The sequence below is a fragment of the Eutrigla gurnardus genome, assembly GCF_963514095.1.
Source record: "Eutrigla gurnardus genome assembly, chromosome: 3".
Lineage (NCBI taxonomy): Eukaryota > Metazoa > Chordata > Actinopteri > Perciformes > Triglidae > Eutrigla > Eutrigla gurnardus.
This window is the reverse complement of record NC_139917.1, coordinates 22,645,956-22,662,837: the sequence shown is the minus strand read 5'-3', so window position 1 is coordinate 22,662,837 and position 16,882 is coordinate 22,645,956. Positions and strand designations below refer to the sequence as shown.

Genomic DNA, 16,882 nt, shown 5'->3' with positions numbered 1-16,882 from the left:
ACTCAAAGGGATCATTTTTTAACTATCCCCTCTTTCATCATCAAATGTGTATAATTTGGCCCCAGACACTATTGCATGCATGTTCTACGCAGGCGTGTTCCACCTTGTTGTGACAGTACCTGCTGCAGCTCTTTCCACATGTCTGAAGCAGACTGGATCTCCCAAGTGTTTGTTGTCTGTCCCACTAATGACAGATTAATCCAGATCTTAGAGCATTACAGGAACATAAAAGGCAGATCTCTGCCGAGCACTCTTCCATATCGCCAATGACGTACTTCATGCGTTTTTAAACATTTCCACACACTCACTTCAACCTCTGTCATTATTTCATTTGACTTCTTTCATCTAAACACTTTTATTGGGTGCATGTAACTAATCAGTTCATTGTTAAAGTGTCGTTGAAATTAAACACTCACAAGATGACACAAGCTTCTTCACGTTAGTTTTCATGGAATTTCCCTGACATAATTAAAATAATAATAGATCCAAATATGTTGCAGCAGTTTTGACTTTTATATTCAATAATACTTATATTTATATTTTAAGAAAAAACATCCACTGTTAAGAGATTTATGAAAGGAAGTGGAGAGTGAAAATGTCTTAATTTGCTGATATCAGTGGCCCGTTGGTTTATAGGGATGTCATAACAATACTAATACTGCCCCACCCAACCAAATGACGAACACCGGAATAGTAGAAAGCGCGGTTTAACTTCTTTCCTGGACGCCACAATGTGACAGACTCAATACATACAGCTTATTCTAAACAATACGTTAACAAAGCATACACCGACCCTGGTTTGAAGTCTCCCGTGTGGGCCTCTCATGTCTAATTGCCAGACTGTTAAAACGTGAAGAGCCACCCCTTGAAACAAGACGGCTCTTGCTTTGACAATCCCAACAAGCATGCTTGTCTCACTTCCGTGGGTGGGTGGGGGGGGGGGAGTGACACAGAACTGTGATCATGCAAATGCACCTGCATGAAAAATTCAAGAACCAAATGACAAGCCCTGGTGGGCAGACGCTGACGGAGGAAGGAAGGGAAGGCACATCCGGGGGAGAGAAAAAAAAAATACGTGACACTCCGTGGAGAATTGTGAAAGCGCAGTCTCCGCCTGCCGCCTCAGGTAAGTGGGGATATCGTCTGCATTAATGTGGCCTCGCTTTGATGCTGAGGGAGGAAAGAACCTCAGAACTGCGGGGGATGACAGCAGCTACTAAAGAGTCACAAGTCCCCTGCTTTAAAGGAACATTGATTGTACAAATGCCAGTTGGGGATATCAAACCTCGCACGGTGTTTAGTAGAACATCACCCCCGCTGCATTGAAGTGAGACACGCTCCGACACGTGAGCCACAATGAGTCTTTGAACAACAGTCACTTTGTAGCGAGGCCGATGACTCAATTTGTAGCGAGTCTCTAATGTCTTCTCGTTGAATGCGATTAGATAATAAAAGGCTGCTATCGCGCCGGCTGCCTCTTGGAATTGAAAACCGACCCGTGACGAATCTTGGGAATTGCCCACTAAATTTGTGTTCAGTCGCTGACATTTTGAAAACTTGTTTGTACACATTTCTATTGGAGCGGTGCCCCGAGGATGACTCTCGCTGTCAGTGGGAGAATTATCAGCCACTCTTGACCTCAAGCATGAGCCATCCTCATGCTGGATCCTGTGAGACCTTGGACTGCCTTACAAAACCCCAGGACAGAGAAACCATTGATTACCACTTCCCCTTTTTCCGCCTTCGGACATACATTATCTGTGCACGTAAATCAGCCAAATCTAGTTCGAAAACCTTTTCTCATCATGACGCGGTGGCATTGCCTTCATGTGCATCCCTCGACGCATGTGATGTTTCGCTGGCCTTGCATTACCCAAACACACACACACAGACACACACCACCACCACCACATGCTGTGTGCACAAGCCCCCTTGTTCATGTCCTAACCCTAGCCCCAATGAGATGGCGTGGACCTCTGTTTGACTCCCATCTGATGACCTTCTGGTCCTATCCTCAACAGACAAGAGCTTTCATAAAGGAAGAATTGATCCACACAAGACCCACCTCTTAGAGGCAGCAGCGTATACGTGCATGTGTGTGCGCGTGCATGCGTGTGTGTGTGTGTGTGTCCACAGTGCTGTGGACCTCAGGGCTGAGCTCACTCGCGGCTCACCCAGCTAGCGTGCCATCCCAACCCCGGTTAGCCCCCTCAGGATGTGTGGGAACAAGGAGTGAGGCTATTTCCCTCGGGCTCCTACCTAGAGAGCCTGTCCTTTACTTGGTGAAAAGGGTAAATTAAGGTGGTGAGGTTGTATTTAAGTTCATATTTCCCTTTTTTTATGAGAGAGAGGAGACCCAAGGACATGGGACATTGATCGCCCTGAGTAAATGTTGTCCAGTCGGGAAACGGCTTATGGATGAGAAAGGTATTGGTCTCATTTCCAACACTTTTTGCTTGCTTCTTTATGAGTTAGGGCAAGGTTTTTTATATCCTAGTACAGTTGTACCTCACAAAAAGTTAGGGATATTCGACTTTCAGGTGAAATTTCAGGATGAACCTAAAACGCACTATAACCTTTACAGGTGAACTTAAACTTGCTGTTCTCTAACAAGCAGCTGACAGCACACAACAGCTGTTTGATCCTGGAATGGACCAATCAATGTCCTTGTTCAATTAGAATTGGTATTTAAACAGTCCTCTTCATCATAATGTTCATTGCATGCTTCTACTTAAATGCCCTAGTTTCATGATATAATATTACTGCAGCATGAACTCTACATTTTCCATAAATTTCACCCGAAATCCAAATATCCCTAACTTTTTGTGAGTAGTGCATGTTTCTTCTTTTACAATCACATATTTTACACATAAACGATCACAATCACTGTTTTGCTGTTTAAGTCTTTATGCTCATCTAAACTGAAGGTTGAAAAATGGAGGGTGGTGTTTGTTATATGGCTGAAAACCTCTGAGGCATGAAAATAAACATGAGTACCATGAATACCATAAGTGTGACATTTACGTGGCATCAGAAATGTCACCGCACTGGTAATAAAGAAACACCCTTGAAAACCATCAACTGCCTGTTGTTTTGAAAAGACAACTTGTAGTAGGAGCCAGTTCTGTGAAAAGTCTCAGCGGATCCTGGTGATGGTGAATCTGACCTTTCTGGACCTGTCTGGTAGTAACCGGAACTTAATGAACAGGAGGACCTCTGTAGATTTGATGGATCGGCGATCCAGCAGCGGCGCAACTCGCTGCTGATGGCCTTCCCAGGAGGTGGAACACTTCAGCAGCAGGTTCAATAGCTCATTATCAGTGGTCCCACTGGGTAATTAGTGAACAGCAGGATCCTGTCACTGGGACAAATAAACATGCGCTCTCCTCTATCGAGATGCTTTACTGGCTAAACATTTAAAGGTTCCCTGTACGATATTAGCATTAAGCCATTATATCTCTGCAATTACTTGCTACTTATTTATTGGCTATCAGATACACTGACATGATGTATCAGTCATTAGAAGGGCCGTTGGAGAGTGGACACCTCCACCAGGGGCAGTTCCATGCATGTATCTGCCACGTGATTTCTTCCTAGACCCATGCTACATCCTTCCAACTAGTTTCATGAAAACTAGGTTAGTACTGTTGTAATTCTGCTGGCAAACAGACAAAGGAATCAAAGCAAAAACACCGCCTCCTTGGTGGAGGGAATCATCTCCACAGATGTACCTGAACAGGGCTGAATGGACCACTGCTTCCATGCTCTCTGTCCTGCATAGTAACGGTCAAGTTTCAACATTCCCTAACTATAACCAAATATACATTCACAAAGTACATAAACACATACACTTCTCCCAAAATTTAGGGATATTCGGCACTATAACCTTTACAGGTGAACTTAAACTTGCTGTTCTCTAACAAGGAGCTGAACGGCTAAATTCACAACAGCTGTTTGGTCCTTGAATCGACCAATCAATGCCCTGGTTCAATTAGACTTGGTATTTAAACAGTCCTCTTCATAATGCTGTTCACATTCTGACATCATGAGACCAAGACGATACCTAACAATTGATCAACAGTACGTCTCCATTGCGAGGCTTCAAACAGGATGTTGTCAGAGGGAAGTGGCCACTGAGCTTAGAGAGTCACAGTGTGTCATCAGCAGGTTGCAACAGAGATACAGAGAGACTGGAAGAGTCCCAGAAAGCCAGACAAGTGGACATACCCACCACTTTTGCTGGCTTTTGTTTCAATACATTGTTTGAGATGAGGAAATCACCATTGTATGCTTCTACTTAAATGCCCTACTTTCATGATATATCACTGTAGCGTGAACGATTTACATTTTCCATAAATTCCACCCAAAAGCCAAACATTTTGTTAGTCAAGTAAATTGGACTTAAGTTGCCCTGAGCAGTTTAAGAAAAACTAATGAAACACTGTCTGTAAACATTTTTCTGATGTTTTTAAGAACAATTTGCACCTTATATATATTTAAAAATATATATATATATATAAAAAAAAACGTCCTCTCTACATGTATTTGCTCTCGCACACTAGTGTAAATGTGGTTTCTAGGAGACGGGGTTGCACCAGAGCTTAGAGCTATACCTTCATTTCTAAATTAACTTTTTGGTTCAGCAACAATAAGCTAAGGGGATGATTAACCCTGCTCACGCCGCCCACCCGGCAATACAGAAGCACAATGCTTCCAACAATTATGAACTAAAGAAGTAGCTTGAAGCTGAAAATAAAGTGCAGCTGCACACCCACCACCACCATCATCATTGTGTGTTCAGAGAGTTTTCATCTGATCGTTTGGCAACAGCGAAGCAGAAAAAAAAAAGGTCATGTTTTGCTTTGATGCGCAGTTTATGTCACATTACTCATCCACAGCCCCTGGTGTCTATGGTTTAATCAACACTGCTGAATAAAAAAAACACGTCCTGAGTCAAATTAAAGCAGCATCAAAGCATTTGAAGTTGACGCAAAGTGATTCAAACACCTAGTTTTTTTTCCTTTCTTCTTCTGAACAATCCTTTAAAGGCCTTTTTTTTTTTTAGCTCGCATAAGTATGTAATATCTCATTTAATTAGCAATGGAAGCCATCTGACAAACAAGGCATATGGTCCTCGCTCTCCCACGGCCTTGGCCAAGGAATGAATATGCATATCCTGGGACCACTGTAAGCTTGTTACCCTGGAATGAATTCTACACAAGCCTAATCCCTGATCTATTATTTACCCCTTGACCAAACATGCAAGCGGGGCTTCCAGACTCTTGGACTGGGATTGTGCTGCTGCCTCTCTCACCCCCAGTGGAGGAGTCAGGCTGAGGCAGTGGCTCTGAGGAGCGGGCTGTCTCTCTCTCTCTCTCTCTCTGCTCAAACACACACACACACACACACACACACACACACACACACACACACACACGCACGCACACATCGCTCCTTCAACTCTTCACTCTCGAGATGTCTCAGTCAAAATGTCGAGCAAAAAAATCCTCATAAAAACAAGCGCACATTGAAAGTTTAATGAGCGCGCGGTTCTGAGGGACGCGGCGGAGGAAATCAGTGTCACATCGCTGCAGTACACAGAGAGAACCGTAAACTATTTCCCAAAACACGTGCGCGTGTGGAGTGCGCGTGCTATACCCGCGAGACCAGAGAGAGAGAGAGAGAGAGTGGAGAGAAGAAAAAAGTGAAAGTTTGCATTAGTGAAACGTTCCCCCTGCAGTTTCAAAGATGACAGGAAATAAAAAAAGTGTATTATTTCTGTATTATTTATGCGTCCTTTCTTCTTTAACCATATGGTGATATTGTTTAAAACGCAGGTTATTATGACCACAATACATAAAAGCGCCTCGCTGCCGCTTTCTTATCTTGAGGGCTGAGGGAGTTTTTTTTTTTACGCCACATTTTCTGTCTCACAAAGATGTGACTCTTCCCCGCTGACACAACATCGTAAATCAGCGCATTGGGCACAGAAAAAAAAACCTCTGCGGACCCGCAGTCACTCGGGTTACAGTCACACACGGCGTGTAAAAAAAAAAAAAAAAAAACCCTGGTTGGAATTCACAGCAGCCACCTTCTCCACGAGCCCGGATCGCTCGCGCTCAGCTCTCCTCGGCGCTCTGCGCTGACTCCGCAGAAGGAAACCATCGGGGGAGTGTAAGGAAGGCGGTTTTTTTTATGTGTGTGTGTGTGTTGCGTTTTTTTCCCCTCAAGGTAGAACAAGCAGTTACAAGACAGCTTCTGGTTGTCAAGCGATCCCCTAACTGTCGCGTCTGACTTTGAGTTTACGAAGAAGGGGGGACAAGAGCGTCGTGCTCGTGCGTTTCTTCTCCGCGAGACCGGCGCGTTTCCAAAAACGTCTTGACGCGCGTTTTTTTTTTTTTTTTTTCACTCAGTGGAGAAGCTCATCCACGCTGTGATTCTCGGGATAAAAAAAAAAAAAGAGTGAGAGTTTTCTCCCCCGTGTTGTGTGATAAACGTCGATGAGAGCGCAGTGGAAGGAGCACCGACAGCGAATCCCCCCTCAGACAGCGTTGAAGCATTGAAGAGGAGAAAGTTCCCCACTTGAGGGCGAAATCAGACTTTTTTGAGGACGCCAAGTTTTTTAAAAAGAGCCAGGAGCCCCGGGGTCTGTCAGACACAACATGCAGCAATGGTAAATATATTTGTGTTGTTGTCGCTCGTGCTTGTTTAAAGTTATGAAGATGAAACACACCGTGAAAGTTACATTATGGAATTGGTAACTTTTTTTCTTAGAACAACTTTTTACAACTTCTGTCTGCCATCTGCACTCATCAGAGCAGAAACAAGTCTTTAAAAGTAGCCTACTTTATTTCCCTTCATATGACTCCATGATTTGTTTACATTTAAAAGAAAAATAAAATATTATCCTTATTGTGACCCCCCCTCCATTCCATCGTTGTCTTACAAAAATCAATACTAATCAGTGTAGCATCTGTGAGGACACAAAGGCCATAAACAGAAACGAGACATCGATCCGTGATCAAAGTTAAGTTAACAAACTTTATATAGTTGTAGAGTTTTCGTCAGGCCTTGAAAGTGCTCTCTGCTGCCCATTAACGAATTAAAACAGTTTACGTGACGTTGTTCACCAAGATAAGGTGGAGAGAATGACATCATATTTAGTTCTATACTACCTGTAGATTTGGGCCTTTTCATAGAAATGCACACAAGCCACCGAATGCTGTGATTCAACGAGATTTCGTGCAATGTCTTCAGATAGCAAGCACAGATAAAATGTGTTTACTTAAATAAATGTGAGCAGACTTCATTTCATAGCTGGCAGCAACATTTCTCCACATTTTTCTTTCTTCTCCCCCAGGCCTAAAATCCCTCTGCTGAGAAATCCTGCTTCACCTTTCTGCAGAATTCCTGCTTGTAGTGCATTGCTATTTTTCTGCAACCTTTTATTGATTTCTTGAAATATTCACTGTCTTGTTTCAGTTGATGTTTAGCCTGGAAGTCTTTATCTCATACAAAAACACAGACAAGACTGTCCATGCTTGTTAATGCAAAAACGAAAAGCTTTAGGTCCTTTACGTTGTTGCCTTTAATCTGACAGGTTTTATTTTATTTTTGTGTGTGTTAAATACACTTGTTCCAGTGACTGTTTGTGTATTCCTGCGGTTCCTCTAAAGGAAAACTCTGGGAGCTCTTGGCCAACCTGTGATCATGAAACACAAGCAGAAGCACACAGAGGCATTTCATGTTAGTGGAGGACATTTCAGCGTGGACACATCTGATGCCTTCAGGAGTCAGGGAAGACGGAGGGAGAGAAAAAAGGGGACCGGTGAGAAAGAGAGCGAGAGATTGAGATGAATTGCCCCCACTTAAAGGCACAAACGTACCTTCACACTTACCCCCAGTGAGATGTGTGAGATTAATGTCTCGCAGGATATTTTTTGGCCCGTTCACGGTGTGTGTCAGGGATGTTTCATGAGCCTGAGCTGGTGCTGCTACGCTGAAGAACGCCAATTTACATTCCTGGAGTGTCATTTCATTACTTTTTATCTCCACGCTGCGTTCTCTCTGCCAGACCAGTCAGGGGTCCGTGCAATTCAAATGTCCTTTACACCGCACCGAGTCACACGAGCTAAAAAAAAAACTTACATTCTCGAGAGTTATTGGCAGAGAATGTCGTGCTGCAGGGAAATACGTACGGCGAAAAAATAAAAGGCAACGGCATAAACTAATGGAGTAGATTTGGAGGTAAATGTCCTGTTATGCACCGAGAAGACTCTGCCTATAGCGCCGTTACGTGAGGTTAAAGAAAAAATTAAAGTTGTCAGCGAGGCTGCAGCAGGGTCGTGATTCCTCTGGGTCTGTGGGTATCAGAGAGCGGAGAGTGTGTGTGTGTGTGTGTGGGGTGGGAGCCACTGGTTAGTTGGTTCAATAATCTACTGGACAGGTAGGCCTGTGACGCCCCCCTTAGAGAGGCTGCTAATGAAGAGAAAGGCTGCTTAGTGGTGCTCCGCTCTGACCCCAACAACCCTCCCTGTCCCCCCTGCTGGCTTCCTCTGATTACTGCTCACATCCAGAACTCTTTCCTCCTCTTCTCCCCTCCACTTCACCCTCTCCATTCCCCCCTGGTTTTCTTACTCAATCCCTGCTCTTTTTTTTTTTTATTTGAAAAGAATGGGTGCTTAGTGTATAAAAAGGACCCATTGACAACCCGTTTAGCACATTTATTCATTTTGTTTCCATTTGTGTACTCGCTCATCCCCATATTTTATGTGATTAATCTAGGGAGATAATCACTACTTGACCTTCATGTTCAGACCCATTTTCGGCACAATTTCAGTCACAACGAGGCTGCACTTTAATGTTAAAAGCTTCAACCCTGGCGATGCGCGGGTGAAAGGAAATATGTGTGAGCGGCGAGCGCGGAGCAGGAAGAAAAAACAAACAAAAATGTATTTTAGATGAAGGGAAATGTGTACTTTCACTCACGCTAACAGGTATAGATATTCAGCGTCAACAACATCGGCCCCAATAGTCTCTCGGGTGACTGATAGCGTGTCTTGGCAGTGACAGAAAAGGTAATATTTTGAAAAGGGGGGAGTGTGTGTGTGTGTGTGTGTGTGGGTCATATACATAGTGGTGGCTTGAGATGAAAATCTCAAAGCAAGACCCCTGTAACCGAAGCCGCAGGCTGCAGCGACTAAACAGAGACACTGTGAAATGTTCAAACAAATTGGATGGCAGGAGTCCTAATTTAATAAAGGGCACAGCGTGAGACACACTTGATTTAAAACAATATACATATAGTAGACATAATTAATTTTGTGGACCTGAGCACACACAAAGTACGAAACTAAATCTCAGCACACTTTACACTCATGAAAACTCTCCACTTTCCTCTATATACTTTGGTCTGTGTTCATGTGATTCTTCAATTAAATAAAAGACAAATAAACAGCACGTACGTCGGACAGGTAATGAGGTGGGCCAACAGCTGTTATGACATGAGCATGTAAGATATGTTCTGTCTTGTCCTATCACAAATCTCTGACGCTTTTTAATCTGCTATACTAAAGCATGGCCTCTGTAGTGTGAATACAGATTACTCTTAGAAATGGCGAATTAATGAGATTAAAATCCCGCTCGGTGTTTAGCTGTGTTTGAACTGTAAGTGGATTTTTTTTGCGTCTAATCCAAACACCATCGTACTCCTTTAGCAACGAGTCAGGAAAACTTTGGTCTCAGTACAAGAACACACCCAGTGTGTGCAGAAGCCACACACACACACACACACTCGCTCAGTCTTTCTTTTGTTTTAAGCTTCAAATGATAGGACACATTTTTGCACAACTCAGCTCTTCCAAATCCCCCCTCTGCTGCATTTTTTTCCATCTCCCCAGACACGCTCATGATTCTTACATTTTCAGCTGTAATTTGGGGTGGTCTTAATTGATTCTGTCCAGAACTAATTACCGGCAACTGTGTAAAATAAACACTTCAGTGTCACTGGGTGGCAACTGTCCGATCGGTGAGGAAATTACATTTCACTTGTAATCCATACGTTCTTCAGCAGGGCCAGAATATAATTCATGTCGGCGCTATAGAAATACCAGAGACGCTGGACTCGTGTAACAAACAGGAGTATAGTTGTAACCAAATGGCTCAGTTGGGAGGTATAGGGTTATGTGGTATAATTTATATTTTATAGCTCCCCTCTGCACCGACTGCACTCCAGAATGAAGTTGTTCGATTTTGTTCCATGAACAGTGAGAAAATCTGGGATTTCACTCGTGATGGAAACTCCAGACACCACTTTGTTCCTTACTTTCTTCTTGTGTTACTTTATTTTCCTGTTGAGTCTCATTTGTTGCGTTCAGATGAATACAAAAAAAAAGACACCTATGTTAGAATAGGATGTTTGTTTGTATGATGGTGCAACACAGTGACTCTAAAGGCATGGAAAGATCTCCTCAGGCCATACAGAATGATTTTATTAAAAGAGAATAATTTGCCCTAAAGGTGTCTTTTCGCTTCCCTCCAAAAAAGCCGGTGGAAGAAATCTGATATGACAAGATAAGTGGTGGCTCATGAAAATTCCTGAGGACTGAGACGTAGCATGTTGACTTTGGAATTATTGCCCTGAGTGTCTAGTTCTTTGCTAGTAACTGTGCCTGACAATGTTATTTTTACCTGAGTAGCCTTTGAAATGATTCCTCGGCTTCTCAATCTTGATTTTTTTTTCTTTCTCATTTAAAACCTGTTTATGTACAAAGAAAGGAACAAGTAAACTTCACACTTCATTCCAGACATTTTCTTCTTCAGGCTTCCTAAGTACTATTTAATGGTACCGTATACTGTACTATTTGTTCAATAAGGACAAAAAAAGAGATTCAATCAGAAAAATGTTCACATGCTGTACTTTTAAGCGGATCTATAGACTCATCCTTTTACTTTGGCGGGACAGGCCACTGAGTTTTCACGTAAAGTGGTTCGGCCTTTTTGCAGATCTGTCCCCGGTTTCCAAACTTTCCACCATGCTTAAGCAACTGAAAAAGGGAGACTATTACCTTTGATCCCAAGTGGCCATGTATCCTGATGCAGCGTTCTCCTTCCTGTCTGACCGTTGGTGATGTGTATCAGGTAGATGTTGGTGGGAAAGATGTCTCCCTTGGAAAAGTCTCTTTTTTTATGTGTGAACGACCAATCAGGACCAATTTGGATCGCCACAGCTTCTATCTCCTGCAGTCGTGTCCTGTTGTTGGTGTCATGGCAACGAGTCCGTTAGGGAGCCCCTCCTGTGTGAAAGACAGAAACAAACCCAAAACGTTACAACCCACCTCATTGTGTTCAGGTGGAACTCTAAAAACCTTGTTACCATGTGTTTCCTCACAATTGCTGACTTTGTGAAAACTGAACACCACGGCTATTTAAACAGTTAGTACCAGGAAGCATCGGTGAGTCCGTCCTAAATGGCAGGAGCATTACATGAAAATTTCATTACGCTACTTCACAGGAGCGATTTGGCAAAGCTTATAGAGCCCATTAGTGGACGCGTGCTCGTATAACAAGGGTGACAGTGTGTTACCTTTATTTTATCACAAACAAACTTGACATTACGCCGTACGATTTCCTAAAGTACATCATACATTATCTAGTCCATCCAGTCAGCCATTAGCCATTCCAGTATCGTTCCAGAGGCTTCAAACTATTTTAGGATTAGATGCTTCAAGTGCTCCGATACCGGCAGGTCAGGATTAAGTAAGTGAGTTGGGGGACACTCCTGTGATTTCAGAACGGTGTCACACTTGAGCAATGCAAGGCAAGGTTGAATATTTAAAAAAAAAACACAAATATAATATGGCAGTGTGTACATAGTTGGTGGCAGGTGTCCCATTTGACCAAAACCGTTTTCCAATGTTTGCATTAGTGAAAATGAACAGAAACAGAGGAGCAATTCAACGCAAGTGACACAAGGGAGGACTTTGGAAATGTCTGGTCCTGTAGTTTCATTTTGTACCTAATAGAGAGGCAAGAGAGAAAAATCATTGTGTAATCAATCCACCCATTGTGAAACCTAGGCCTGAAATGTGAAAGGCGTAATAGGCCTATATTTATACACAATTGTGTGTGTGTGTATATATATCACACACACAGAATATGTTTCCGACACACTTGGAACCTTGTGGGCTGAATGTATAATCTCGTCTTTGTTACTCTTAATGACCATTGGTCTCTTTCTTGCATGAACGATGTCATTGACTGGATATTACTTTCAAAAGATCAGTGAAGGGTGTCTGCGCATTGTGTATGTGGTTCAATTACATTTTGAACATTTTCATGTATTCGTTTGCCCAGTGGAACGAGTCCAAATAACAATGAGACTCCGAAACAGCATCAGGCGTCCCCAGAAAATAGTCTAAAATGGTGTTCCAGTGACAAAGCCCTCTGGTTGCCTTAGGAATTATGATTTCTGTCTGTTGGAAGCCAAGGGGGAAGTTGGCTGACTGTTTTATAGAGCTGCGTCAACAGATGGTTCAACAACATTGTGGTACATTGCCATGGGAGATTCCTGCTTGCAGCCTGTTTCTTACTGACAGTACGTTGGTGTTGTTTTACCAAGACCGGTCAAGGTCAAGGTCAAGGACGATGGATGTCCTCCTTTAATGTGGTCGTAACTTTAACCCAAGCCACAATGTTTTGCTGACCTTAAACCTGGAGGTTTTGTCTCCCCCCTCTGGCACTGAGAGGAAAGTCTCCTCCCTTCTTTTAGCGCTCTCCAACGGGGAAAAGCTAGGCCAATGGTGATCTGTGTGATCTGACCGTATACCTTCCCCTGAACATCGAGTTGCGTTTTTATCGGGTCCATCCACTCCAGAAACCTTTCTGGGACTCTTCTTAGGATTTTCCGCCATAGCTGCTCTATCATTCCCCCCGAACTACAGAGAGCTTTCTCTGGCACCTTACGGCCATTACACACCTGCTACAAACGACTCAAGGCAATGAGCATCTACTTTCATATTCTCTGCAGTGGATCTTGTCCTCATGGTTTGGTTTGAACACATGGATCCACTCTATAGAACGGATTTGATGCAATCCAACAGAAACGTCCTCCTTCCCTCTGATGCTACATAACCGCGTCGTGACATCATATCAGTGTCTCAATCTACATCACATGCATTTTTAATTGATTACGCTGCATTACATCGCCGTGAACGCGGATGACACGTTAGAAGTCCTATCCTGTGATTGTTGGTGACAAAGTAACTGTTTATGGTGATAATCATAGTAATTTAGCAGTCTAAGTATGATGGGATTTCGTTTGTTTGTTTGGGCCTTAGTTCACTTTTCCTGTTTGAGGGAAACCAAACTGTGTGAAGGGCACATCTGTATGTGTGTGTGTGATTGTGTCCGTGTGTGTTCACATAAATCCGCGGCCGTGCGTGTTTTCGGAGCTGAGGGAGATCTGCTGACAGGTAGTGTGTCGGGAGGGGGACAGTGCCGCTTTTGAGACAGACACAAGAGACAAGTCTCAGAGAGCGGGAGAGAGAAGAGGGCCTCTTTCATGTGACTCTGCATTCCACCAAGGCACAGGCAGAGAGGCACAAGACGAGACATGCGTCCCCTCCCTCCCTCGTCACTCCCTGTGCCCCCCTCCCTCTTCACCCGCTCTGCTGCCCTCCCTTCCCCATCCAAGCCTCCAACCCTCTGCCAGTGACCTTAACATTTATCAAAGATCATGCTGGATCATGCTTGAGCATCCGTGTCCTGGCGGGAGAGTCCGATGCATCCGTGACACACATAAAAGTGCACCTTGTCGCCGACCGGTCCGTTTTGAATATCCTTGCCGTTCTCCTGATCTGAGGAGGCCGGCCTCGAGACACTTCACACACACAAAAAGACACGGACACATGCTCGCACACACACATTCTCTCCTCCTCCTTGTTTCTTTATTGTACCTCCTGTCACTTAGTCCTATTCATTTAACCTTTCATTAGAGCCAGCAGACAGCCCTGTGTGTGTCTGCACAGCTTCAGGAACAATGCCAAAAAAAGCCCCACTGTCACAGTTATTAGATTCCTCTGGCCCCCTCTTACCCCGGCAACTCAATATTAAGAGAGGGAGAGTAAAAAAGAGGGGAGGCGGGACGAGGGTGGGGGGGTGCACGGTTGACGCTGCATGCCACACAACTCCTATTGTGAAGGATCTTCTTGACTTGTCAAGGACATGTGCCACATGTTGATAGTAGCCAGGTCTCGGGCAGAATAAGGAAGGGAATGTTAACCCACGACAGAAAACGGGGAACGAGAGGCGTGGTGTGACCGTCTTGTGGCGAGCAGCAACCCTGGAGGAGTTAGGCCGAACCCAAAACGGTTTCCTTGGGAGTTTTGTTCTTAATGGAGGGGCAATCGAGGGAAGGGATAGAGCAGCGTCGCCGCCTTCTCCCTCCCTTGTTCCTACTCTGTCACTCTGACTGTCTCTCTATCGCCTCTCTCCTTCTCCTCGTACGGCAAACCACATGCAGAGAATCCTCATTTTACGACCCCTGTTAGAAGTGTGTGTGCGTGCGTTTCCAGCTCCAAATTGCCGATCAAAAACAATTTACTCCTTTGCATTTTCAATGGAGATGAAATAATACGTCCCAGATTATTTGATTAATTAAAACATTTAAACAACCACTGTGGCATTTGCATATTTAGAATGCAGAGTATTTCCAGAGAAACCATAAAATTGAAAAATGAGCTATTCCCTTTATAACAAATATCCAACAGCTTACAGTATAAAAGGCAGTAAATTGTAATATCAGACTCTTTTAATCATCATTATCACCATTAACCACTGACAGGTGTAATGTCACATAACTGTCAACTATCAAGGGTCAGGGGGCGTTAGCAAAAAGAAAGTAGTATATATGCTATAGACTACATTTAATTGTGAGGATTTTGGAAAAGTGCTTTATTGCCCAAAAGCTAACACGTAAAGCTACTATGAGGAACTTTAATTTTGGGCTGGTTTTGGCAGTTCCAGTGGTAGAGTTTCTGAGTCCCTTTAGAAAACCTCTAATCGGGTCCCAGTGATGACGAGAATGAATGAATGCTGATTGTCTCATTTATTATCTAAGTCATATAAAGCCATCCGTATTGAAGACTGTTTCATAACCTGTTTAAATTCCTCACAGTAACTTTAAATAAAATGATGAAAATGGTGCCAATAGGGAGCAACCTTGTTGTGTCTAAAAAAGGTCTTGAGGATACCAGCAAACTTGTTTGAATTCATCAGTCCAACGACCCTTGACTGAACTGAATAGGAGACTAAGAAAAAAATTCCTGCAACAGAAGTGTAATGTGTATCACGGTTAAAGGCCCTGCTTACTTTTTCTGTATGAAACCAAAACCATGATTTGTCCGAACTTCAACCAAGTGCTGCTCATGCTTAACCATAAAAACAGTTTCATAGTGCTGTGGTCACTCCAAGTGCTTATTTTATTGCTCGATTGGATACTTTGGCTGATATCTTCAGTATCAACATTTATGTCACTTGCTGGATATGTTAATTAACAACATTTCGAAAATGGAAACTTGGAGGAATTATACGTTTCCGAGAAATTCTCCCTTGCAAAAAGAAGTCCGATTGCATTGAAGTCTATGAGAAAATGTCCCTACTTTTCACATGATTTATTATCTCAGCAGTAAACATTTTAAACTTGAGTTTATGGTCTCAGTCGCTAGTTTCAAGTCTTCTTCAATACAGCATTTTTGTATATGTTGTTCCCATTTAGAGACAAATAGACGATAAAGCACAGCTTTAACGTTGTTTGTCAGATCCACCCGTTGCTCCTACTCGGTCCAAATATGGTCAATTCTGTTTACCGGTTGCAAAGATTCCAAGATGGCGATGGTCAAAATGCCTAGGAAGCAGGATTGGAATAACAGAAATTCAGACTTTTAGTGTGGTGACATTAATTTACATTAGTTCAGGTAATACTTGATACTATCTTCTATCTCATGGCCTTCAAGTCCACAAATTACCTTTGCACTGCCTGTTCTTTGGATTTGCAGCAAAGTACAGCGTCTGGTTCCAGTGTGAATGTGTAATCTGAACACGGTGAAGAAGCAGCTTTGGATCTGCTTTGATGAAGGCTTGCTTCTCTAGGAACTCTCAGGAAAGCCCAGTGCAGCTCAGTAAAACTGTGTTTAGGTCAGTCGAGCCCAGTCAGCAGACAGCAGACAGTGATGCTCCTCCACTAATACATTAGCTGAAATGGATCAAGGGCCTGGAGTGGAAAGGCATTGGTCACTCTGGTGGGGGGCAATGAATCGCTCACCAGTCATTGCTGATTGAGCCAGCGCACGCACGCACACACACACAGACTCACACTTTCTCCGCCCTGAAGACAGCAGGCCAGAAACATAGCAACAGTCTGAACCCTAACCATCAGGTAGCAGGCTTGATGAAGTCCATCTCTCACTTCTGTCACCCCTCTGCTCCGAACACTCCATGGCCACCGCTTGCTCTGTGTGACCGCCTCTTTATTACCCTCATCCTATCACTTAGTTAGAGCTGGTGACCAGCAGTCTTTCTCTCCTCTGTCCGCTCCGTCATCCCCCTTCTCCACACTCTCTCTTCCCTCTGCCTCGAGGCTGTCGATCCACCTGTCTGCCCCACATCGCTCTAATTCTCTGATTGGACTCTCTTTCCTCTCCGAGGGCTGTAATTGATGGCGGTGTTATTGTGTCCAGTACTCTGGCCCTAAAGCCGTTCCTTCAGGTCAGCACCACTCAACCATTTGAGACATGCTGGGAATGGAGGAGACAATCAAAATTCTTTTTTTTTTCTTTCTTTCTTTCCTGTGCGTGTTCCTGTACGTGTGAACACTTTGCGAGAG

The 16,882-nt window shown here is 43.6% G+C and overlaps 1 protein-coding gene across 2 annotated transcripts in view; it reads left to right on the top strand.

The window, feature by feature from the left end:
- The first annotated feature begins 6,474 nt into the window (after nt 1-6,474).
- bnc2 (basonuclin zinc finger protein 2) overlaps nt 6,475-16,882 on the top strand; it is a 149,677-nt gene continuing 139,269 nt past the window's right edge. The window contains exon 1 of one of the 2 annotated variants that reach the window (XM_084006676.1): nt 6,475-6,673. In XM_084006676.1, coding sequence (XP_083862802.1) covers nt 6,671-6,673 — 3 coding nt within the window. In that variant the 5' untranslated portion in view covers nt 6,475-6,670. The remainder of the gene's footprint in view (nt 6,674-16,882) is intronic. The other variant, XM_084006678.1, reaches the window with a different exon arrangement.